The 27776-nt window shown below is 35.5% G+C and overlaps 1 protein-coding gene across 2 annotated transcripts in view; it reads left to right on the plus strand.

The window, feature by feature from the left end:
- The window catches only part of Calcr (calcitonin receptor), a 73755-nt gene that overhangs the window by 24312 nt on the left and 21667 nt on the right, over positions 1–27776 (plus strand). For both annotated transcript variants that reach the window (XM_034519230.2, XM_076913061.1), the window contains 5 exons: positions 14182–14260; positions 17515–17668; positions 19026–19136; positions 21448–21560; positions 24748–24839. In XM_034519230.2, the coding sequence (XP_034375121.2) occupies positions 14182–14260; positions 17515–17668; positions 19026–19136; positions 21448–21560; positions 24748–24839 (549 nt within the window). The remainder of the gene's footprint in view (positions 1–14181; positions 14261–17514; positions 17669–19025; positions 19137–21447; positions 21561–24747; positions 24840–27776) is intronic.

Below are 27776 nucleotides of genomic sequence, written 5' to 3' on the forward strand. Positions count from 1 at the left end.
CACAATGGAGGAAAAATTAAAAATTTCCAATACCCCTCACAATGAATGAGACACATAAATTAATGAAATATACTTTAGCTGCTTATTTATCCAGATGACTTACTATATTTTACTTTATAGTTTTTTAATTGTAACAACTAACCTTACCTAAAAGTGGAGATATCATTTAATTTCAAAGTTTTAAACTTTATTTTTGTTTGATGTCATATAATTTTTTTCTTACTTCATTCAGTTCTGTATCACTTTTATTTTCTTATCAATATAAGCAAGACATTAAATTTTAATAAAATGAAAAAGTTACTTTGTGTTAAGAGAATATATTCTAAATGTGTCTACTATTATAGTTAACATTTTGGTCTTAAACTTTATTGTAAATTTTCTGTTTTCCATTTGCTCTCCTACTTGTTTTTATTTGTAACATATCTCACGTGTTCTTTAATTTTAATTTTCCCAAAATATTAAAGGAAGAAATCCTCCCACTGTTATTATTAACTGTTATAAATATAGATACTTCTTTAACAAGAAAAGATACAAATAAAATAACAAATGTAGGAATGACTTGTCCCCTCTAGCTTCAAGCCCTTAATTTCAATTCTCATGCTTTGTGATAAAAAAAAAAAATTATTCAGTGCTTAGTTTGGTATTTCATTCACAAAGCTATAATTTGATTTTGTTGCTCTGGAGCTTATAATCCAATTTGTATCTATTGTTCAGCCCAGTGGAGTGAATTTGCATGGCATTCATGTGTTACAAGTTATACACTGAAAACACAGCTGATGTATTTCAGTGTTTATAAGATGACAATGAGTGTTAATGTCACAATGCTGCCCATGTTTCTTAATGAAGATGGACATTCGATTACCAACATTTTAAAATGTTTCTATTGAATCTTTCCTAATCAATGGTGAATAAGAAAAGTGATGTTGAATTAACTTGACTTATAGAAGAATCCTAATGGTTATTATCCGGATTTTCTTATATAACTTCAGTATAATACAGAAGCATACCTTTTCTTTAGTAATCTCTTCACATTTGAGTTTATTTTTTTAATTATGAATACAAATTAAGTTGATTTAAATGAACAAGAAAATTTCAATTTTCAATACATGTTTAAGTTAATTGCTAGTGGACAATAAACTTGCCTTCAATTTTGCTTTAAATCAATGTAAAGGAGAGAAATACATTGTTACAGTAAAATAGAAAGAGGAATAAAGTATATGAGTCAATATAAGCTTTGTTCTGGGTCTCAGCACACAGCACACAGGATCATTTATTTCACAGTCTTGACACTTGGCACAAAAGACTTTTCATTCCAATTATACCAAAGGCAAACCGCACCTACAATCCTCTTGACTGGGGGCATTACCTGCCAAGCACCCAGTAAGGTGGAACCCCTGTTACTGATCTTCTCTCGTTGAGTTTTTTTTTCCCCCTTTGAACTGAAAATTTACCAACTTCAAAGTTGAACTGCATGCTTTTCAAATCCTCTAAAACTAATTAGCATCCTTGGTCCACACCAACAAATCTCAATTGCAATTGCCACATAAATTAGGATTTTGCTCAAATGGCCCTTGAAAAACCACTTGGGGAAACTGAAGGCAACAACTCTACCAATCCCCTGACCCCCCATTCCCCAAATCTCAGCATTTAATGCTGCAGTACTATCATTTAATTCATAGTCCACATTTACAACTCGCCACCAGTTTCTCAGATCAGAAAAATATGGTGGAAAAAGACTCTGCTTAGCACTAAGGAGAATTAAGGTTAAGATAAGACCACAAGACCTAAGGAATTTAAGCTTGCATAGAAAAGTGTCCCACTAGTTTGAAATTATTTAATGTGAAGAATAAAGTTTCACCCTACTTGAAATACATTCATGCCTTGCAATAGCTTCTAGTTATCATGATTTCTGTCTAGAATACATTATGTGTTAGTATTACAGGAAATGTTGATTATACTTGAAATAGGAGATAGGTACAGAATGTAGAACCTTAATTCATTCATTTTTACTGGTAGAAAAATTTTCATTCCTTTTTCTATATTGTCTATATTTGTAGGAGACCTTGTGAAAGAATTGGTAATGGCAGAAAATAGTCTGTAAGTAATACTGAGTTCAGAAAGTGAGGAGGGATCACCATATGATCACTCACAAATTTAATAAGCATGATCAAGGGTTTAGTTTTCAGAACCTCGGTCTTCTATCTCAAAGTCAAAGACAGTAATTATGCTCTTTTAAATAGAACAAGGCATTCAATGAAATGTTCAGTGTAAGTTGTTCCTTTATGTGATTCCCTGAATAGTGCTATATGGAAGTACTTATATATGTCAGAGCACTGAAGGCTGTGTGGGTTTTGGAAGGTTAAGTTTCTCACAATTACTAGTGATTATGATTTCTTCATAGTTATCAATGGGTGGCACTTTATAGGCTATTTAGTAGTGGGCCCACTAGTAAAACTCTGTTCAGTAGTGCTCGGGGTGAGAACTGTGTTATTACAGCTTGGCAAGTATCCACCATTATTCAACAGGAGCTGCATGGAACTCACTGTTCTCACAATGCACTTAAGTCATTTTTTACAAACATACCAAAGAGAGTATTTTCAATCTAAGGTATATGCTAATAACATATTCAAGCTTTACTTATTGATTTATTCAGAACACTGACTACATTACAGACAAAATAACTAGAAGCAGTTTCATCTTAGTGCCTTTATGGTGATTAGCATATTATGAGACCTAGCTTAACAGCACAGCGGGTTTTGATTGGGAGCTTCTTCAGTAAATCTTTGTGGTATCTCAGCTATTCTAGGCTAGAGAATTTCTGTTTTGTTTGTTTCTAAGTTTTCTCGTGAGTGCCATTCATATTTGACATTGTTGAACTGGAAACTGGCATGAGAACTTAATAAAATTAAAGGAATAAGGGGTTAAATATAAATACATGATCATATATATTTACATCATATATATTTCTGGAGTTAGTCTGATGAGTATGAAAGATAAATTCAAAGGAGATTTTAAAATTTTTATATTGTTTATCAAGATCAACAGTTTGCTGATTTCACCGTCTCAGTATAGTTTATGATTTTCTACACTATTTTGTGAAAAATGAGGATATATGCAATTGAATGAAATATTCGTGAAATCACATGACTCAAAAGATGGGCAGGGAATATTAAAAGAGTAGTTTTGTACACTGGAAAAACTAATTTAAACTAAACTCAGCCCACACCCCTATTCTGATTGTCCCCATCCTTTAATGCAATGCTGATGAATCCTTAATTCACATATGTTAATTCTAATAAATTCAAAACAAATACATGGAAGATGAAAGTGAAGCATCCCATTTATGACCAAACAGTGCTCACTTAAATACAAATGTAAAATAATAACTTAATTTGTACATCCAAGTAACCTCCAAAATACATCCAAGTAACGTTCAAAAAAAAATCACCAGTTTTCTTTGATGAGAATCACCTGGAGATCTATGGCCTCACCACTATAGTTTCAGGTTCAGAAGATCTTAAGCAAAGAATGTTTACTTCTATAAAGCTCATGGGTGTTGCCCATGTGGCTGTCTATCCCAGGGACCATTGGATAAGCAATGGTTCCATTCCACTAAAGAGTGTATTATTCTTGTAGGACTGAACTTCCTACCGATCAGACATTTATGATTAAACCCAACCAAGGAATGTATGTAGATTTTGTGGAAGACATTTTCAGTAGCATCTAATAATCCCATACATCTCTGCAGATTGGGAGGCTGGTTTTCCCATAGACAGTACTGATTTCCTCAATCAGAAAAGTTAACCAGCAGCACCTGCAGAACGAATGGACATCTGTGCTCACTGGAACCTTTTCGAGAGGAGAGCATGTCAGAGATCTCTAATGAGTTTTAAAACGTGCCACTTGTGGATGATCATAAGCACTTCATATGTTAAGGAAATTATAGACCTCCTGTCCAATATGTGATATTAATCCACCAAAATAAATTCGAGCCAACACTTTCATATGCTGGGGCGCTAAAGTTAATTAAAAGTGGAAATGGTTATGTAATGAATGTCATTTTGAACAATGAAGACAAAACACAAGTCAACCTGCCAAGTTTTCAGATAGTCTGGCAGTCCAGAAAGAAGATGTGGTCTTGTTTATTTTTATTTATAAATCCAATAAAGTGGAAATGTTTTGATTTATAAATTCAAAGCCTCTGTCTATCAGGGCTTCCTATGGTGATCCCTTAGTCTCTCAGTGTGCTTCCTTGTTCCCCTAAGAAAGCATGATTGTGTTAACCTACCTCCTAATTGAGAAGAATATGGACAGAAGGAGTTTCTGTCAGAACTTAACTTTGTAAAATACAAATAATAGTCTGATTGCCTGTTAGCATATATGCATTCAAATTGCCTAACCAACTTCCTGAAAGATCCCACTGGAAACAGGAACACCAATAAAGAGCCCTGGAAACAAGGATGGTATTTACCATGTAAAGACACAGAAACACTTATTTGAGTCAAAGTAGAACATAAATTGAACTGTTATTTGAAACACAAAGGGGAGGCTTGCACTTTATTGTGCCAGCTTCCCAGGGACTATTGAAAATGAAATGGCAGTCACTGATGTACCCCAGACCTCATCTTCTTTTTGTTCACCCATTTATTCATTGCACAAACACTAACACCTAGTGTTCTATTTACTTAAAACTGTGTCTTGGACCTATGTCTTAATAAGCACTGTATAGCTCCCAGACATAGGATGTTTAAAGACAAAAATTAGAAGACAAATCAAAACATCCCTGGTATATATAGGATATGTATTTTTAAATTGAAATGAAATCATAATAGTGAGTGCACAGTTTTTGAGGATCTTCAGATTGCGCCTTTATTTAGCAACTATGTGAAAGATTTATGCTTATCACATGTCCAAATATTCACCCATTCTTGTATGTGTATATACCTCTAGATATTAAAAACCCTAATTTGATTATAATCACGTGCTTACAGCATTGCTGCAATAGAAAATTGCAGGCGAGGATTTCCTGTGAAGATAAGGGCAGTCTTTATCTTACAACAGTTACATGCAATTGTTTAAGTGCTCTTCCAGTTTCAGTCCAATAGAGAATACTCTCCTTCTTTAAGGCACATAGGAGATTTACAGAACTATGGTAAATGTACTACCAAAACTGGAGCCATAGGTAACACATGACACAATTATCTTTCTATTAAATCAACACGAGTAATATCATTGTGTCTCTTCCTGAAATGACACACTGTTTAAATTGCAGGATCTGCTTGATAGAATAACGTTTCAAAAAGTCCCATCTTTATATTATTTTGTATTCTCTAAATTACCTTGAAATCTTCTTGGGGGCATCCCTTGAAACATTCAGACGCCACTCAAGCGCTGTTGTCTGTGATGATTACTAAATATATATTATAAATCACACCCTAACCTTTTCCCTTTATCCTTCCTGTAATTCAGTATTACTGATTCTTCCTCATCAACCTCCATCCCTGTGTTTTGGTACAGGTAATGGGTATTTATCTTCCAAGGACAAGAAATAGAATGATGGATTGGTAAGATAGAGGCCAGAGGAGAAGGCATCTCACCCAAGCTCTGCCACTGATGGCAACATCACCTTGAAGAAAATTACATCATCATTCAGAACCTAAATTTCCTCACTTAAATAAGCAAAGAGGGTCCAGCTCACATAGATGAACAGCAAAGCCCCTTTCCACATCTTCCTGATACAATGAGTCATTTTGGAACAGTTTTTTTTTCTAATCCTGTTGTTGACTCCCAACCAACAAGCAAAACACCATCTTTCCCCATTAGTTTTCTGATTTGAGTATCATTGGCTTCATAAAATTTCAATGCATACAAGTGAGAGTGAAAGAAAAGAGGTGAATTACAAATGCATTTGTTTTTGAGAACTAAATATGAAATACACACACCCACCCACACGCACACACACCAATTCTTCTCCAAGGAGTACTCAATCACTTTTAAATTAACTCAATATTAAATATTCTCTAACCCCCATAAATAATGTTGATTAAAAATATTTGGAGACATACTGACACAATTTATTTTAAAAAATAACAACTTAAAAATGAATACTGACGGCTACTGTCAATCTATTTCCTAATATCTGAAAAAATTAAAATGACAAACTTCCACATCTAGAATAAATATACCCCTGATTTTATGGAATAAAAGAAGAAGAATACTTGTGACCATAAGGTGTTCTCTGTAAAACTGAGTTATTGTCTCTTCCTGCTTTGTGCTAGCCTGCCTCTACCTCATCTTCTGTTCTCTCCTTTCATTTAGAAGGCCCTCTCCTTCCCATGAAGTAATTGTCATATTTGTTAGTATAAGCATAATTATAAGAAATGCACTTGGGTATTTTTGTAGGTTGCAAGCAAGTCAGTAATCTCCAGTTCAGTGAGAAAATGCTGTGTCAGAAATTAACATAGAGAGCAATGGACATTCAGTGTCAGTCTCTGACCTCCACATGAATGGGTATGTGCACATACACAACATGAACCAAATATTTCCTAAGTGTTTAAAAAGGAAATATATAAGCATCTTGATTAAGAAAGTTTCATTTACTCTATTGTGTTACATGTCAGTGATCGGTACTGTGAAACAGCATAGTTAGCATATTCGTGTACAGCATCCCACTCTAGTAAATACAGTAAGATGGCCAAGTCATGTACATCTTCCCAGCCATCTGTGTGTAAAGCAAAGAAAAAGGCAGGAAACTGATTTTTCTCCATATTTGCTTTTTTCCTCCTTCTACAAGTCTTGCTATAGGCATAGAAAATATGCTTTTTAAAATGTTGCTTATATAGATACTTGTCTCTTTACATCATTACATGTATTTTCATAGCAGCATTAGAGGGTCCATGGAAAATGAGAACAGATGAATAAGTTGACAGAGACCAGGGTCACAGATGGCATACCGATTTGTTCTGGCTATGCCTTAAATGAACCTTGTGCACCGAACAAACTACTCAAATCCTTTGTAATCTTGTTTGTCTGCTCAAAAATATGATGGTTTGAAGGAAATTGTAGAATTACCTTTAGGTATAAAATAGAAAATGCTTCACTATGGTGAGATAAATTCACTATATTGGAAAGTTTCTGCAAATGGGCCAGTGAGATGGCTCAGCAGGTAAAGGCTCTTGCAGGGAAACCATAGACCTGAATTCCATCTCCATGGTAGGTTTTGCTGTAATGAGCAGTCTAAGGCTAGTCCTTTTAGCCAAATATGTGCCAACATAAGATTTCCTTATAGTCAGTTCTGAGCAGTGAATCCTTGAATTAATATGTATACAAAACTTTAAAGCTCTGTAAATAGAGGTTAGCCAGAAAGCACATAGATCCTTAGCAGAAAATTTTAATGAGTTCACAGTGAAGTTTAGGCAGGGTGGTGGTGGTGGGGAAATCACATAAAAAACATGCAGATGTGTAGTCTATTTTTCTTACAAGCTTGAAAATCATAACATTTTAAAGTATTAAATTAAAACCATTTTTACATTTTTAACAAGGGGCAATGTTCCAAGTCTAAAATTGACTTTAACAGAAATTTTAAATAAGACTAATAGGTAAAAATGTTAGTTAGACTGTTGCTCTAATGTTCACTAATGGTGGAAATTATAAGCACCCACATTCACACACCATTACTTGGGTCTTTATGTAAATAAGAAATTTCAATTATACTACAAATCTACAGTCCTCATTTTAGAAATTTTATGCATACTGAAAGATTTTTTCAGACTCATTTACATAGATTTTTATAACATGCTAATCTGTGGTTAAATTGAAATAAAAACAAAAAGAAAGATAAATTGTTTAATGCATCCTAAAATGGCATATTCAGACTGACATTTCATGAATCACTTTTCAACTCAAAACTGCCTATGGAAACATTTTTTCACTTAACACTGAACTCTAACTGAAAAGTCTATCTCTATTTTAGAGATTTGTTTTTAGTTATGGAAAACATATCAATAGTGTGTGTATATATGCTATTTCATCAGAATCAAGCACTATAATAAATGTATAGAAATAATATATGTAAATAAAACATACACATATCAGTGTGTGTGGGATATATACCAGTGTAATAATAACTAAACATAATTACCACTATGGTGTACCGTATAGGTTTTAACTGTCATTGCCAATCAAGCAACATTTTTCAACTTTCTAACAAACCCCCAAGTATGTATGATTGTCAAAACCCAAAATCTGTGCCTTTCTGCAAACACATGGGGAAGCAAAAAGCATTGTTAATGCCCAGGAGACTGTTTATGTTTTTCTATATATATTTTTTTCTGCAGAAGACAACTTTGTATGTTATAAATTTGTTTTCTTTAATGCCAACTTCAGGAATGGATTGAAAGAAAGCAATTTATAGCTACAGAATCATGAAATGATTTGGTATAATTTGATTTGGCAAAAAATGAGTTTATATAGAACTTATAAAAAATATATTGCTGTGGGTTGTCAGGAACACTCGAAGTTGCATTAAATCTTACAGAAACACATGGATATGTTTTGGGGCACAATTCCATAATATTAGAATCCACCATACCCTTAAACTATATACATTCAATGATAAAATAAGGAATACATATATTTGGTGGCAGCACATGACAGGTGACAAGTTCAGTTTGTTTTTGTAATTGAAATTATATTGCTACATCAATAATATTTTATTCTGTTGAGATTTTTATTTCCTTCTAAGACCTCTGCCCTAACATATAGATATTAAAGTTAAATTCTATTTCTTTGACAGTGAACTCATTTCTTAGGTAATAACAGGGTTTATATTCATACTGTGTGGAAAGTTATTCAGAGAGGCCCTCTCTAAATGATTAGCCTTCTGAAGGCTATTCTTATTCTTAAAAACAAATGGAATAGGCCTAGACCAAACTAGATACCAGTGTCTAGTATTAAATATATATTGCATGCTATGTGCTTTATAGACCTATCCTCTTTGAAGTTCATAATTATACTACAAGATAGTCATTATGATGCCCGTTTTTCAGATTAAAAAAACTGGAGCCTAAAACTCTAACTAACTGATCAGCTACGCAGATAGCACTGTCGCAGGGATACAGACTTATTCTTCTATCATAACATGTGACAAGCATTAGGTGGTGGTTTACTGAAAAACCAACATTATCCAATATAATATATTGTGATGATTGTAGAATTATTAAGAATAAAACTACATAATTTCAGTAAATGCCAATGTAAAAAGAAAATAATAACCAATTAGTCTGTACTGTTATTGTTATGAGTGGATGCCAAGACAAAGACTTAATTACTGTATCTGTGAGATAGCAGGCCCTAGGAACAGTAATCATTTGCTGGAGTGGAGGGTGGAGCTTATCATAAATTATTTGTGTTGCCATTCGTAAGGAAAAAGGTTCCATGAGGACAATTTAAAATCATGTAATTTTCCTTAGAATCCTATGATACCCTTGATGGCGTGAGGGGCAGGTGCAGGCAAACTGCATGAGGCTCTTCAAGAACAGCCCAAGAGTATCCACTCTGCAGGCGCAATTACCTTTTAATTAGACATTTTAGATTGTCAACACAAGTCACAATAATTTATGCAATCAAAGGACCATAATTATCTTAAATAGTGTGAGATCCCTGGCTGCATTTAATTCAGCAAGAGAGCATCTCCCACGCGTGTACTTACCACATGGCTGCTGATTGCATGTACATTTCACAAAAGTCTCGTGAAAGGTGCTAAGGCCCCAGCTCATTTGCATTTTATACAGTAGCAATCAAACACAAGATTGTTTTTTTTTTTTTTTTTCTAACAAGAAGAAATGAAAGTGAGGTACTGGGAAAAATAGAAATATGGGCTGGAGAATCAGAAAGACTTGGGCTGAAAAGTTCTCAGATGGGTGTCTACGTCACTCTTGAATGCAGTGTCTTCCTCTATAAACTGAAGACATTAATGTGCCAAACAGTTTAGTGGCTAAAAGGTAAACCGTATGAGGCCTGGTCACACCAACTCTCCACTCAGGTTTTGAGTTCCTTTTCACTGTACACACAGACAAACTCAGCTGCGCCCATAGAAAGAACACTGGGCACCAATCAGCCTGCATCCTATCCATCACTGAAGATGCTGTAGTTCATGGGGTCTATATTTCAGCAGAGGCTTATTCTGCTCATACAAAACAGTAAGCACGGCTGCTTCTAAAATAAAGACCCACCTCAACTGAAGACATTTAAAATAGTGTCATATGCAACTGGCATTAACAAAAAGGGCCTGTTGGTACCCCTCCCTACGTTTGCTTTTATATGAGCAATGCATGCCTCTCCCCCAAACTGATTTTTCTTTTGCTTAGTTCAATCTGTTATTCACCCTAGACAATATTTTACTTTATTCCAGATATGTGATTTTCATTCATAGAATTTTTATTTGGTGTGTCATTAATTTTTCAGTGTCTCCTGAAATCTCCCATCACTTCATTCACAATAGCTGTCATTCATAACTATGTTACTAGTTCATCTATGTTTAATAATGACTTTAAAGTATGGGCCAGAGAACTGCAACAATTGGTCTGTCAACAGGTCTACTAGTTGTTCTTGCATACTTTGAAGTATGAGTTATATTTTATCACTCTTTAATGTCTAGTAATTTCTTTACTGTGAATGCCACTTACCTAGGAGTATGGGTCACTATGCTCAATAAATTCTTGATGAATTCATCTTTATAAAAATACATGTAAGGGTAAAATCAGAAGCTATCCATTTCCAAAAACTTAAATTACTTTGTTGTAATGAACAGAAAAATAATGCAATTTTTGCTCGGGATACAAAGAGAGAGAAGAAATGGCAGTGCAGGACACTGAACATTTAGAACATTTAGCTCCTCGCGTTTAAAACTTGGATGGAGGACAGAGGGAGTGAGGCATTACAGGATCACAAAGTAAAATCTATGTGATGGTTACATTGCTCTGGGTGGTACTTTTTCTACTAATAAATATGTACTGCTAGAATTGGAAATTCAGGAGGAAGTTGGTCCCTTGTTCCAGAAGAAGTATCCTCCTGTATAGTACTATAAGTGGGAAGAGAATAGGATATATACTTACTAATAGTGCCTGAAAGAGTCACGCTCACGTGGCCGTTCTTTGCAATGCATAAAGACTCCATATTGCCAAATACCACTTCAGATTCAGTAAATATTTTATGAGAGAATTCATAAATACAATAGATTCTCTCCTCCTTAGTCTATCCTACTTTTATTTCTGCAATTATTATTAACATAAAATATGGAATGCAATGTTTATCAAGGTTATAGGAACAAGAACAAAAACATACAAGCAACCAGGTTAGTTTAGAGCTAGTGCGCACTGATAGAACAGTGTCTGTGGCCAACAGCCAGTAATTGTCCTGCCTGGAAGACATTTCAGTAGAGATGGAGGTTACATATTTGAAGAACATTACTTAACATTATTCCTTCAGGTCTAAGCTCCTTCTGCCTTAAGCTACCTTTAAAATCATAAGCAAACAACGTTCCTGAAGGCAACTAAGAGAAATGAAAGCAAGACTGCTGATAGATCTAGGATTATCTCAATAGGCAGCTTGACAAGCCTGTTTCAGTATTGAAGCAAACTAAGAAAACCCTTTAAAGCAATGGTTCTCAGTCTGGGGGTGTCAAATGACCCTTTTTCAGGGATCACTGGAAAACACAGATATACATTACAATTTATAATAGTATCAAAATGGCAGTTATGAAGTAGGAATGAAAACAAGATCACACTCATCTGAGCACTGACATGACCTGGGGGTGAAAACACCTGCAATAATGGCACAGCTCTGCACACTGTTGCTGGAGGTTGGATAGACCGGAGGTAGTTTAGAAGACTCTGTGATGCACAGAGAACCAGGTAGTCCTGAAAACTAGATGGCAGGGGTAGAGAAGTGCCTGAGACCTAACTTGGTTCCTAGTTTCTCATTCAGACAATCTGTAGATAATTGTGACAGTCTCTGGTGTGGTAAATACAAAAGAATGGTAAGGAAATAGGAACTCACTTATTACCACCATAGTGTGATGAGGACAGGATATAAAACCCAAATTTTGATGTTTTTTTAATTTTATTAGCACACACAAAAAAGCATCATTATAAATAATAGCAACAATCACAGTCAAATGATTACCAGAGGTTCCAGACATACATAGAGATATTAAAAAGCAATTGTCTACATGAGACTAGCATCAAGCAAGACTGTTGGGATATATGGCACGCTTGCAAGATGACAAAAGGTGGTTTAATTAATAAGTTTCAAACATACTTAAAAGCCTGCTTTCTAGACTGGTTTTCAGCATTCATGAGGCTTTATGTTCCACCTAAATTAGACTCTTCAAGTTAATATCCTTCAATCACCCTCTTTCTTGTCTTTACACTTTGTTTTTATTTTCTCTTTCTAGCTGGTCCTTGCTTTTCACAGTCCTATTGTATGTCAAAATATGAGCCCTACTCTGGTCCTCTTAATCAGAAATTACTGGATCTGTATTTTCACAGTGTTGACGAATGTTTAGCCCAGTCTGCATCTTAGTTATTGTCTACATCTTAGTTTATAATGCATCCTGACTTCCTAACTCTCTCAAGTGCTCACTTCCCTAACATGAATTGTCCCTCACCCAGTGCACCCACCTTCCTCACAGTGCCTCAGGATAGAAGCACGTGTGTTTGTATCTAATTTACAGAGAGGATATGAAATCAGTCAACACTAAAGATTGATGGTCAGAATACAAGACAGAAAGCATTTCAAAATGATACTATGAAGTTTCTGTGTATTGTTGCACTAATATGTGAAGCGAATAAAACTCGCTCACATAGAGGCAAGTGCATAACACACACTTTATAGATGCCAATTTTTATTTTTATTTTTTTACAATTTTTAATCTGTAAATGAGACAATGGAGATGGTGTAAGAGGTGATTATGCAACTTAAGATGCAAGTACAATCTCTTGCCCCTAATGGACATACAGTTTCCTCCCAAGTCCTAAAGATAAAATGATAAAAATGTGAGGTACTTTTAACCTTTGCCCTTCTTCCGTGTTAATATCTGCGAGTTCATGAGACTATTGGATATTTTGGACAGAGTGGTCTGCTCTGACTGTTGGGTTCTTGAGCAGGACCAGTGAGCTCTTGACTGAAGTGCTCATTCTTTGCTGTGAAAGAAATTTATTCTCAATAGAAAAATCGAAGTTTAAAGGAATATATTTATAGAAAAAATAGGGCTCTCGGACGAATTTTAAGAGTTGGCTTAATGTTACATATGTTTTACAAACCATAGACTTCATTTGCTCCTGCCCAGTGAAGTCACCATCTTCATTGTGCCTCTGTTGCTTCCCACCAATTTCTATTGATGACACGCACTGTTGAAGGCAACATGGTTGCTTGTTTTTATTAGACTTTTTTAAATTTCAGTTCTGAAATGCAAAGTAGCTACATAGATTTAAGTTTCATATTTATTGTTACACCTAAGCCTCTTTAAGTAACTCAGATATAGCACATATGTTGTACATGCATTATTTGTAGTATGTATATATCAACTGAAATACTTAGCTTCTTAGATAAGTAATTACAAAAAACCAAAATTGTCATAGTGAAAGTAAGTTTCAATCTGATAAACGTTCTGATAGGTATTATTTTCTGTGTCCTATTGTTTGGGTTATAGCACAGCACACGTGGTTTGCTAAACTTGATGAACAATAATACATTTTATCAATTTCAAAGTTAGTATTAAAATTGTACCTGTAAGCCTCTTGATACCCTAAAATGTATTTCATGAGCTTTCTTCTTCATACACCTTCATACACCTTTCACTTGGCTTTCCCCACTCCAGTATAGATCTTGCCATCTTTCTTATCACCTGTATTAAACTGTTTCATTCAACTTAAAGCCTTTTAGAGCCAGGAAATCTCATTTTAGTTGACAAAAATATCAATACATATGGTCAGAAAATTTTAATAGTGCCCTACAGATAGCAGCCCACTTGACAGAAGGAACAGTGGAACATGTACCTGCAAGTATGTCCCAGGCATAATAGTCTTGTTTCCATGTCATTGTATGTAGTGTGTCTGGGGAGGGAACAGTGTAAAAATCTGAGAGCTATATTATTTTACATCTTCATTACTCTTCTTCTAGGAAAAAGCGGAATCTCCGCAAACCCAAGATGCGGTTCCTTCTCGTGAACAGGTTCACCCTGCTGCTCCTGCTCCTAGTGGTGAGTGAAGATTGTTGTTTCCTGTTAATGGCCACACAGAGTAGGGAGGAGTGTCTGAGTGTGAGTGAACTGGCAACTGTAAGGAAACCAAAACTGGGCTTCTCCAAACTGTCGTTCTTCCTCACATTCTGTGAAGGATGTGAGAAATGTCCTTTGGACGTTTGCTCATTTTGACAACTGTCATAATTTATCTAAAAAATTGAGTTGCATTTGTTTGGAAAAGTTTGTAATAATTTGTGTCACCTTCTAGTACAGACAGCTGAGAAACTGCCTGGATTCATTTTTTTATATGTTTTTGAAATGTGGATTTAGATTGTGGCTTCTGGGATTTTTCATATTTTAAAACATTTGAACACTTGTTGTCTATTTGTATCAAAATTATGAACACACCGTCACATCACCTTCAACAGTATATAAATGGGAGATGAACAAATGAGAATGGTCTGAATCCCTGTCCCTATTACCCATGGACCTAGTGAGCCTGAACTAGGCACTAGAGGACTGCTTACAACATTCTAGAACAGGCTCTAACTGTTATGGTACTTCTAGAAACCACTGGTAACCCAAAAGCAGACTGATTGACTCACATCAAAGTAGGATTCACCCACACACAAAGTCATGTCTTCTGAGGTCATTCCCTTCTGTCCTTCATGTTCATTATGAATTAGACCTTCTAGAATGTAAGCCCCATGAGGGCAGGAAGCATGCTAGCAGATATACTGCTGAGCTTTTAAAGCCCACAACAGGACCTGGCGACGCTTCATCTGCTGACTGCTGCAGTGACAGCTTGGCCGTCATATGTGTGATGACACTTTCTAAAGTCTTCCAGAATGACACCACATATATGGCTGCTAAACTGTTACATGGAACAACAAGTAAGATAGAGGTAGGTGGGTTGGTTGGTTTTTAAAGACATGTGTGTGACACGTCCCTGTCTCGTCACCTTTATATAAGCATGGCATTATATAGTTGTTGCATGATTCATAGCATAAGCCCATTAATAATAAATTAGTCAAATTGCTTCATGTGTTCCATATTGCTAGATTGGCTCATGATATCACTGCTAGCTTTAGTTTTCCTTATTACTGTTGAAAATAATGCTATCTCAATAGCAAGTTTACTTGCATGAAATTATCAGAAAAGTTTAATTAACAATGTAAAATGTTTATATATAAATGCTGTTTTAAGAAGTACTAATTTCATTAAGAGAAAAATATTGTGTATTTCTGTAAATGTAAATGTAAAACATCTACGTATTTCTGTCTGCCTATCTATTGTCTGTCTATCCATCCATCCATCTGTAAATGGAATACTCCAAGGTGTATGTTATTTAGGAAGAAAGTCATTGGGAGGTTCAATGCTCAAGCAAGGACCAGGCTGGGAGCATCCCAGAATGCTGTGGTTCTGATTTTCCATTCTTTCAGTATTGAAACAATCTCTATTGAACCAAGCTCCAAACCAAGTTCACTGGAGTTTGTTTCAGTATTGCAAGAATGATAAGTATGAAGCTGCTCCCATCAACATACCTATACCTACTCTCACTCATATTATCCCCACTCCTACTGATGTTACAATGTGTCAAACCTAATAATAAAGATGTTGCTGAAAACAAGTGTAGCATTTTTTCTATTTAGCATCCTTACACATAGTGTTTGCCCCAGGCTCTGGTGAATTTCCAATTGTTACAAGAACATTTCTTAGTGAGTTGCCAAACATACAGGGACAGAATTCAGAATGTGGTTCTAGAAAGATCTATACCTAAGGAAAATAATTTCTAATGTCTAAAACTTTTAGGAGAGAGAGAGACAGAGAGAGAGAGAGAGAGAGAGAGAGAGAGAGAGAGAGAGAGAGAGAGAGAGAGAGAGAGAGAGAGAGAGAGAGAATATGACATTCCCACAAATGGCTTCCAAATAGATAAACTTTGAATATCAGTCCCACAAGGGCACTGTAATACTCCCTTTTTTAGTGGTTCAGTCATATTAGTTTAGACTTTTTAAATACTTTTTTACATACATCCATACAAATATAAGCAAACTAGATATTAAAACACAAACACACATAAGCCATCTCTTTAAAAACAAAACAGAAAAACATAAGCTGAACAAAAACACATTCTAACTTCTAATGGTATATCAAATCTGTCCTGAGGGGAGATGATTGTTCGTTAGGCCTCTACTTTCCACAGTCTTTCTTCTCTTCTCTACATATCTCCAGAAACCCAAGATCCCATTCAAATTCTTCTCTGTATCTGTAACTGTCACCAAATATTTTTGCCTCGTATCCTCTCTCAACTCTGAATTTTATACTATACAGCTTCACACTGATGACATGTTATTACAGGGGTGTAGTGGCAGACACAGGATCAGTGACATCTGAATATGAAGGCAAATAAATAAATAAACAAGCAAGCTTTATCCATAATATGGCTAGAACTACAAAAAAAAAAAAAAAAAGCACATCAGGCTCGGCCACTGAGAATACTGAACTCTTGATTACTATCTAGAAGAGACAGTACAGTGGTGATCACCACACTCCTACACACATGTACAAACACACAACCTGTAGGAAGCAGAGACCACCAAGCAGAGCTAGAAAGACAATGAGTAGAAAGACAATGTTAACCTGTTCTGGAACCTAATGGACTGATATAAGTATTGAAGAATTGCATTTCCTTTATTCACTGAAAATGAATCGCTATGTGTAAGTCAAGTCCCAACGAAACCACTTTGAAGAACTTAGACACTTTTCTTTGATCTGAGGGAAAAATAAGGCAAACTTTGGCAGAGTACACAGTCCAAACCTGAGCAAAACTTAGCTGAAGATGTCCACTAAAGAAGCATATCTTTTTGTTCTATTTGTTTTAATATGTGATCCATGATTCTTAAGATTTACAAAGATGCAAAAGTTGGTTTAATAGTGGAGCTGTTCTGAAAAATCAAGTTACTTGCTTTGTTTATGTGTAAACTTTCCAAAGAAGATAAATTGAAACAATAGAAGATTATCAAGATGTGTGTGAGTGTGTATGGTTGTTCTACATTCTCAATAGCAACTGAACATTGATACAAATATAACTGGATAGAATATGGATGTTAAATGTAATGCATTTTTAGCATAGAATATTTTACGTGGAGTTCTACATAAATGTTGCTTACAGAAAAAAAGAAATGTTTCCATAATTTTACAATGATCACATTTATCTATGTGTTAATTCATTACCTACTCTGTAAGTAACTACCTTTTTACCTTTTATACAGAGCCCAACTCCAGTTCTCCAGGCTCCTACCAATCTCACCGACTCCGGCCTTGATCAGGAGCCATTCCTGTACCTGGTTGGCCGCAAGAAGCTGGTAGATGCCCAGTACAGATGCTATGACCGGATTCATCAGCTGCCTCCTTATGAGGGAGAAGGTAAGAGAAACCATGTGAACCTATCTGTGAAGCATCATTTAAGACTGTTTCTTCCCAAGGTATACATAGTGGCGGGTAGCTGAAATGAAATAGATCCTCAGTCTCACGTTATGGTGTGCCTGTGTATTTTGTGCAGCACATATGACGATTTATCCCCCTATATCAAACATCATTTTGGCTGACATTTGCCCTTACAACAAAATTACCCCCAATAACTCAGCATTCACACCTAATAAGCAAGCAACAGTACAGGACTAAGCGACAGCAGAGAAATGCAAAGCGATGGGCAGAGAATCTGCCTGAGGCGGAATCTGTGCAAACCCTGTCTTGTTTTGATTAATTAGGTAAATCTTCCCTTCAATGCCAACTCATTGACAACCTCTGCTAATTCTTCTCTCGTTACCTCATCCCCAACCCATAGGGAATTTCTTCAGTAAGCATGGTTAATCTGTGTTCTTCTCTAGAGCAATCTTTGTCACTGCCCAAATATTTTCAGGCCCAAGGATAGTTTACTGGCTGTAGAAGTCCCAGAGAAGAGAAATAAAAAAACAAAGGTGTGATGGGCAAGCACCCGCACAGCCTTTTAACTTCTTTTCCATGTCTCTGAAGCATCTTTGAAGGTTCAATAAGGCTTTGTATAGCCGTGAACATTCTAAGACAAAGCTACTTGCAAGGGTGGAAAATGATGATATAACACAGTTTAAGTAATAATTAAACAAAAAGGTTTATCAGATGCGACACAATGACATGCTTTATTAAATTAGGACATATCCTCATCCCTATGTAAATATATTTCAGATTTTTGAGGAAATAATTTGTGTTATCAGTTTGATAAATAATGCCATAGCTGAAGTTTTCTTCACTGTTACGAAGGTAAAGTTACAAAAATGTGCCTCACCTTGCATGAATTATAAGTATTACAATTAAATTCAACTCCTTGGTTGAATATTTTGAAAAGTTTAAAATGTAGAATAAGTAGAAACATGTCAATATACCTTAGAGCCCTTTTTTTTTTTTTTTTGATGGATACATTTTAGATTTCCTGTACAGTTAACTAATTGGACAGAAATGCATTGTTTGGGGCTGCTTGCTTTATGAGAACTCCCAACTTCAAAGACTCTTACAAAAAATAAAAAATAAAACAAAAACAAAAAACCAAGAACCCTGAATGCCATCCAATGAGATTTTTCCCACAGATATACCAAAATCATTTGAAAGTTTATTCCAAAAGAATTAATACAAATGGCTCATTTGCAATGACTACAGTGATGGGATCCAGCTTCTCCGATCTCCTCGGAAGACATTCTCTTTTACTTAAGCCGCGTGTTTCAATGCTGGTTTCTTCCTGAATTCCCAGGTCCATTTTGCAACCGCACCTGGGATGGATGGATGTGCTGGGACGACACGCCTGCTGGAGAAATGGCCTACCAGAACTGCCCTGACTACTTTCCGGACTTTGACATAACAGGTAAGGTCTTTATTTTCACTTTATGTTTTTGTTATGAGTAAAACTGTGTTAAATGGACAAGTGGACCCAAATCCACTTCAGCTATTGAAGTAACATAGTGATGTGTCACACGGAACATCACCTTTCTTCACATTGCAAAGCATTTACATACTTATTATCTTGTTTCATACTTAAAATATTTAACACAATCCTGCAAGTGAATCCAACTCAATACACAGTGCCGAGATCTCTCCATTTAGAATTAAATATTATTTCTTAATCTTCATGCAAACTTGTACAAACTGGAATATATTCATTAACCTTTAAGAGAGAGCACTTTGCTTTTGCAGGGTTTGATCCTCTCACATGTGTATTGTTAGATGCCAACCTGGAATGCTCAAGCAGAAGGCAGTCTAGGATGACCAGGTTCTGGGTGACATGAGATTTTAAAGGCTTATGTCACTTAGTTTAGGGTCTTCATGTATACAAGTGCGGAGGTCTAGAATTAAGGCAGTTTCACAATTAATACTCAGAAATGGTGCAAAGGCATGCAGTTAGATTGTCACAGCCTCTATCCACTAGATGGAGAGATGTGATGGGATTGAGTAATTTGAATTAATAAAAGGTGGGGAAAATCTGGTATAGACATGATCAGGGCTTAGCAGGCTCAAATAAATGTACCAAACAGTTGGGCCTCAGGAAGCAGAACACCAGATGTACCTGGTAAGGCAGAGAGCAGAGGGATATTGGGGGCAGATACTCAATACAGGATCAGCCTGATCAGAGCCAGAAAACTCATACTCAGACACCCTAGAAGAAAAAAAGATTTGTCCCAATAAGTTAAATATAGAAGATGCTGAAAAGACTAAATAAGCCTCAATTAGAAATGATGTCCTGATGATGAAACTAAATAGCATCAGCTAGAGATACAATATGTAAATCTCTAGAAAAAAGGTAATATTGTGTTGAAGAATCATACGATCTGACCTGGCCATAGGTGTTTTAAGTGTCTCTGGAATTCCTATAAGATCAAGGTATGAGCCCTTCACTGAGACAAGGCTTGGGAGATACTTTGGGGGTTTTCTTGAAGGAATGTCCCACTTATGATTGAAGCCAAAATCCTAACCCAGAACAATAGAGATAATCAAAGTAGAATTACAAGGGATGCTTTCTAAACCAATGCAAAATAAAATAAATGTCAGCATTGGCCAAACACGTTTAGGAATCTCCTTCTGAAGGGTGCCATAGGAAGAACAGGTTTTGGATGGCGCCCTAACTCTGAGCTACATTCCTGTAAACTGGAACCAAAATGTTTCACAATGAGAATCCTTCAGGCCTTGACTACCTCTTCCCAACACATGGTGCTTCATTTATCTTGATCTGCCATTGCATTAAAGGTGATTTGATTGGCACAAAAATCTGTCCTACAATTGAGATCTACTAGGCCAATTCGAAAGTAGTGATGGGCTCTTGCCAAAGTAGCTATAAATATTGATTAAAAGGCATGGTCTTGATAAGCAAAGTAGAGATTTTCAGTCATAGATCCATCTTTTTAGTCTAGTTTTTAGATGGAGCTATCTTAGCCAGAGACAAATTCACCTCTAGTGAAAAGAACATTTTCAATGTGTCTTTCTTCGATACAGTTCAATTCTTTATGATTTTATTGACATACATTTACATCTAAATAACACAAAAATACTCCAATGAAATGTCAGAGGTTTCATTTTTGAAGAAATGCTTGATAAAAAATAGATATGGTGGGCTGACTGGGAAGTCTTAGTCAACAAATCTGTGAAAGGAGTTGGTTCCCCAGTGGCCACATAAAATTCTGGGCACAGAGATACACATTTAAATCCCAATTCTGGGAAGGTGGAGGCAAAAGGTCCCATCCAAGTTAGCCAAATTGGTGAACTCCAGGTTCTTTGGGAATGCTTTCTCAAAACATAAGGTAGAAAACAATTGGGGAAATCCCAAAACACATCTAGCCTGGCCTCTACACATTGCACATACACAGAAACATGTAAATGTACATGTACTACAGAAAAGCAAAGAGTGAAAGAGTTTAAGTCAGTATTGGAGTTCTGAAGAGGATGTACTGCCTGGAGTCACCTATAGTGTAAACTGGAACATTCCCCAGGGAGGTACGTGAGGCCCGACACTTGGATTCACTCTTTTAGCATTAAATGTCTAAGTGGCAAGATGCTCCATGTTATCTCTATATTCATGTTCTACAGTGTGGTTCACTCTCAGGCACAGCCTGTAAGCTTTAAGCCATCATGTTTCTTGTTGGGATTTGATATACTAATACTTTACCATTTTGTTCCATTAACAGAAAAGGTTTCAAAATACTGTGATGAAAATGGAGAATGGTTTAGGCACCCTGACAGCAACCGAACCTGGTCCAACTACACTCTGTGCAACGCTTTCACTTCGGAGAAACTGAGCGTAAGTTCCATTTCAAGTCTCGGTGTGGGATGAGAGTACCATTATTTGTACATGGAAATGGATGTAAAACTTTAAAATATCTGCTGCCTCAAATCACAAAAAACAACAAAGCAACTAAAAAAAAAAAAAAACCATACTTTTATGTACAGAAATAGAGTCTCTGAGGGGCATTAGAGAAAATAACATTCCCTTACTTGTTAGCGCTCAGCATCGATACTTCCGTTTTAATGTGGAATCAAGTCAGATATGACTACTCTCCACAGAGCAGATGATGGGATTTCCTTAGTGCCAGAAATTAGGCAGCATTTTAAAGAACTCAGTAACTTTCTCCCCCTGGGAGAGTTCTAGAATCTCCAATTATCAGAGAGCAACTAGCTAAAGCTACTCTATCTTAGTGCCCAAGTTGGATATGACCTTAGACTTACTACTGAGTGGGATGGAGCCTCCCCTCATCTGATTGATATAGTGAGGGCAGTTTAGATAATTTTCAGAGGTGTTTACTCTGATTTGTTAATACCTGTCCCTTTACAGGCTATGAAACATTTGTAATATCTTGGCTTAAAAAAACTTTTACTTAAGTCTATTGAGAAAGAAAACAGATACTATTTTGTCTTTAACTACATTAAAAATCTGAAAGATTACTAAATCTACTACCAACTCTTTTACTCTCATAGCTGAAAGAAATTACATCAATATTTAGCTATAAAGAGCATTTCTGAACAATCCTTCCAGCTGTAGCACGTACAATCATTTCCTTCAAGAGAGGCCCGTGCATTGAGTAATTACCGAGTCAGAAACTAAAAACATTTCGTGCTTTATTTTACTGTTGAAAAGTTTAGGACTAGATGAGTGTTTTCCTTTATTAAAACTAAAACAAACCACAACAACATAACCAAGCTAAGTAAAGACCAGGTAACTTGTGGACCACCTTGTCAAAAGAACAGATGAGGTCGCCAAAGCCAGTGGCCCCATAACAAATTGCTTAGCTATTATGCATCATAGATAGATATCTATATGTGTCTATTTATTTAATGTAATCTGGTAGAAGTGGTATGACTGTGTAAGGAACTTAATGAGTGCATTTTAATTACGTTTATATAGAAAAGGACAAGTATGCTCGTTAGAGTGTTAAGAGCAATGCAAATCTAAATAAATAACTCTCGCTGTTGTGTTTGACCTCCTCAGACACTCTGGCCTCTTGTGAGAAAAAAATATGCTCTCCTGATACGATAGTTAAATTTTTTTTCATGAGTTCTTCATGTCAATATAGTCCAAACCAATTTGAAGAAATCAGTATAGACTTTAATTTTAAAGTACCCCAAACTTCTCAGTCTTGAGAATGACAAAGGATGGCCACTAAATCGCGGGCTGCTGATATAACTGCATACATTTAGACAATTTTATTTCAGAAGAATAAATATTCATCTAAAACAGGGTACTCTGAAGAATATGAATTAAGTCACATGTAATTTTCTTATAAAATGAGGCAGACTTAAGTTATAGCTTTTAGAAGCTATATTCCTAAGAGAAAAAAAAAAAAAAAAAAAAAAAAAACCAAGAGCTTATCATTAGTTTTCGTGAAAAGCCTCAGAATCCCTCCTTTCCCCCATAAAACATTATCTTGAGTTCTTAGCCACTATTTTTACAGAACAGCTGTTCCCACATCATTGGCATTGCCTGTAAGAATGGGAAGTGTTGTTAAGAGAAGGATAGTAGCAAGATAAAAAAACTCAGAACAACATGGTTCTGTGATGTGTGCAGACATCACGTCAAATGCACAGTGGACACTGTTCAAAAGAGGTTGGCTAATCCATTTTAAAATTCCTGAAGTCTGAAAAACCAGCATTTTTTTCTTAGCACAATAACTATACACATAAAGAGTTCCTTTATGTTTTGACAAGATTCAGCAAAATTATTTAATCCCATCTCTCCATGGGACAATTAACAATAATTAAGATATTCAAATTATATTTATGACATTTATTGCTAAGAAGTCATAGAAATTATCCACCTTACCTCCATTACATTTTGTTCATATAAAGATGTCAGAGCAAAAGTCAATAGATGAAAATTGGTATCTGCAAAATTATATACATAGTATCTTTATTAATGAAAACATAAATGAAACAAACTCCATCAGCATCAGATGTATATACATATATATATATATATATATATATATATATATACACATATAATGACAACTGTGACTAAATAACGTTAACTGTAAAATCTTGAGTCAAGACAGTGAGATCTAGAAAGAGGTAAGGTAAGAGACAGAGAGACAAATGTGTGGATTAACCTCTCCTTTTTGTATGAAAAAATTATATTGTGAGAAAAAGAAAGATTCTGGATGGCCAAGAAAAAGAAACTATGATGTGAATTTATGAAGGAAGATAAGATATCCTTTAGAGTCAACTAACATAACACCAAGAAAAAAGAAATAAGTTAATTGGGGTCATAAGAATAGAATTAGCAAATTGTTTTCAAAGAGAATGTTGGTCTATTTAGCCAAGAAAATACTAATGATATCTTCCAATTTTATTTAAATTAATAGATAAAGGTGTATCTTCTTGAATTTTGAGCTATTTGCCTTCCTTATCTCTCCTTGTCACTCAAAGTGTCAGGAGTCAGAAGAATCTCCAAAGACTATTTATCTGCACTTCAGTGGATTAGACAAAACAGATGCAGATAACAGGATCCCAGGACTTAAAACCTCCCTGGATTGCCTGCTAAGATTACGGACGACACATTTTAGTGCATTTAGAATCACCACTTCAATATTTGGAACAATATTCATCTCAAGGAGTTTTGTTCTTGTAAATGGCTTAGTTTATTTCTGTATACACCACTATATAAAAATAATTTCATCCACTGAAATAGTTGTTACAATCTTAAGATGTATTTTCAAGGGGTAAACATTCATTAATTTATTCTTAGGGTGGGGAGCACCCTCATAGAGGCAAAGGGGAGGTGGAATGGGATGAGGCATTTCCAGAGGGGAAACCAGGAAGGGCAACAACATTTGAATGCAAATAAATAAAATAACCGATAAAAAAAAAAAAAAGAAAGAAAGAAAGAACAAAAGAAAGAAATTGAAACTATTATTCCTTTCCACATTTGTTCATCTATAGTTTCATTAATTGTTCATCTAGTTACAAGACGTTTTTCCAACTCTTTCTTCTAGAATGCCTACGTTCTTTATTACCTGGCTCTTGTGGGTCACTCCTTGTCGATTGTTGCTTTGGTTGTTTCCATGTTTATCTTCTGGAAATTCAAGTAAGTACATTTGAAATACCACTTCCTTTTTATTTTAGTGTCAGCTTTATTTCATATCCTGTTCCCAGCAAGACAGTATCATTAGGAAAGTTCGTGAAGAGCCATCCTCTATTTATTATTAATTATTATTAATGTTACCACCATCTTCAATTGACATAAATGGCAGTGAATCTTGAAAGAGTACAGGTACAAGGATTGTAGGAACATGTGCCACTGAGAGTGATAAAGTAGCAAGAAAACCTAAGTTAGATAAATATACTTTTAACTCTACTTGAGGAGAAGAAGATGATATTCTTATCATCTTCAAAGACAATATGCCTCCTTCCTGTAGTAATTCTGCAAACCCATAAGAACCCTGTGGTCTTACAGAGAAAAGTTTCTTTTACCCCAGCTATGGTTCCATCACGGACTAATGAGAAAGTAGCCTTCATTTATTTCACTCACAAGTCCTCAAGTTCAAATGTAACTATTTGAGTTTAAATCATGAGTTAAAAACTCTTGGGGCACCGGGCAGTGGTGGCGCACACCTTTAATCCCAGCACTTGGGAGGCAGAGGCAGGTGGATTTCTGAGTTTGAGGGCAACCTGGTCTACAGAGTGAGTTTCAGGACAACCAAGGCTACACAGAGAAACCCTGTCTCAGAAGAGGAAAAAAAAAAGTCTTGGGGCTGAAGAAGTAGCTCACGAATAAAGTGCTTACCATGAAAGTGTGAGAAGCTGAGTACAGATTCCAAGCGTCCATTTTAAAGCTAGGTATGAAATAGTAAGTTCAAGGTTCAGTGAGAGGCCATGTCTCAAAAAGAAAAGAACAACCCAAGAAGACACCAATATTGTATCCAGTCTCCACACTCATACATAGTTGTACCCTCAAGCCCTCCACACACAGGAATAATTCACACATGGATCAAGTACAGATAAATTAGAAACATTGTGTGCACAGTGAATCTTTATCAAAATAAAGCACTCATAATTTGTGCTTCACTAGCTGTTTTACCTATATTTACAAGTATAAATTTAAGGTAAGCCACATGTATATTCTTTATAGAGACACCACAGTTAAGTAATACATTAGAAACTAAAGAAAAATTAAGTAGAAATAATATGATTATTTATAATCAGAAAATACTTAGATTATTGACTACCATAAGATAAATGCAATATAAGTCTTTGACATAATAATCATTGTTATTATAGTTGTTATGAATGACTGTGGAATGACACAAATTGTGAAGAGTTTTTATGAGTTTTAAACCCAAATAATCCTCCATACTTAAAGGATGTTACATGTCATTAGATATATAGTGACTCATAGTATAAAAGAATCCTAAGTTGATTTTTATTGAAATATTTTCTTGATAATACTAAATATAATTAACCCCAAGTGAGACTACCTGTAAACACATCCTGAGCACAATGATTACTTTCCTTTGATCTTTTTAAAATCTTCATCTATATCATGCTCGCAATTCTTGTATTTATTAAGTATTACACCTAAGCAGTTTTTCGTGAGCAGTAAATGACATAAACAAATCATCAATAAGCTCCTTCCACAAAAGGTTTAACAGAAGAAGGGATGATGAAGCAACAAGACACAGAGAATTAATTACTAGAATTAGGAGAATGTTTTCAATTATAATGATCAGAACACAGCAGAGTAATCACATCACATGATTAATTTTGGAGTGTCTGTTCATTTCTCAATTGCTCTTCACCATTGTAAATAAATAAATCATCGTGACTCACAACAGCTTTGATTAAAAAGCATGATGCTAAAAGCCTACCTTTTAGTTCTTTTCTAATAATTAAAAAAAAAAAACAGAAAAGTAAAAGAATGAAAATTCTCCACAATTCTAACCACATGTAATAAATATAGCTTTGGCTCAGAAATAAGTAGCAGGGGCAAAAACATGGAGATGTTAAAAGCAGGATTCCATTGGGACGTCTGCAAGAAATGTTAATCCTCTCTAAAAACTAATTGTTATTCTCTGACATATTTGCATATTGTATGGAGAAGTGACTTTGTCTTGTGCAGTATTCATCATTATGCTTCTCTGGATGGCTTCCTGATCATACAGAAAGACCATTCAATTGATAATATCATAAATTATTGATAATGTCAATAATTATATTGAAAAGATACTGACTTTTTTTTCCACCCTGATATGACCAATTGCAAAGGTAACCATTGGCTACTTTATGGCATGGCGTTTATACAGCAAGGCAGAACTATGAAGAAGGAGAGAACAAATAGCATGGTTGGAGAGGATTTCTTTAACTATAAAAACCTGTACTGAACCCAAACGTATCACTTTCCTTGTCATATAAGACCTTTCTATATGTGATGGCTTTGCATTGAATTTCTGGGACATTCAAACTTCCATTTTCATGTGAACATTGACATTAGCACAAATGTACAAGTTAATGAAGTAGAGAAGAAACCCAGTACACAAAGGGTAGGAAAGGATTGGGCCAAGCAGGAGCAGAAGCTGTCAATTCCTGCAGATTCAAAGGATAACTGGCCTCACCATGAGATCAAACCTGATCTCATGTAGAGTTCTTTGCTGGTGTCTGAGCTCCACTAACAGAAAAGGAAGAAAGCAGAATAGTGGGAAGCCTTGGGAATGGCTTCAGGACGTGGACCATGTGCCTTGCCACCGCAGTTGTGGCTGCATTCTCTCCCCTCATTTGCTTCATGGTTCTCAGCAGTAAATGTTCGATTGGAAGCACATACCAAACCCTCACCATCTCATCACTAACGACCTTCTTCTTAATTAACTCCATAGCATTTATTACCATTAAGAGTAACTTTCAATAGCTGTTATTGGCAGCTACCATGAGAAACAAAAACCATGAAATGCCACTGGAAAATGAATTTTAAAGCTTTCCTCTAAAAATCTGAAGTACTAAACCATCTCTCCAAGAAATTTTATCATTTAAC

This window comes from Arvicanthis niloticus, chromosome 15, assembly GCF_011762505.2.
Source record: "Arvicanthis niloticus isolate mArvNil1 chromosome 15, mArvNil1.pat.X, whole genome shotgun sequence".
In the NCBI taxonomy this organism is placed as follows: Eukaryota; Metazoa; Chordata; class Mammalia; order Rodentia; family Muridae; genus Arvicanthis; species Arvicanthis niloticus.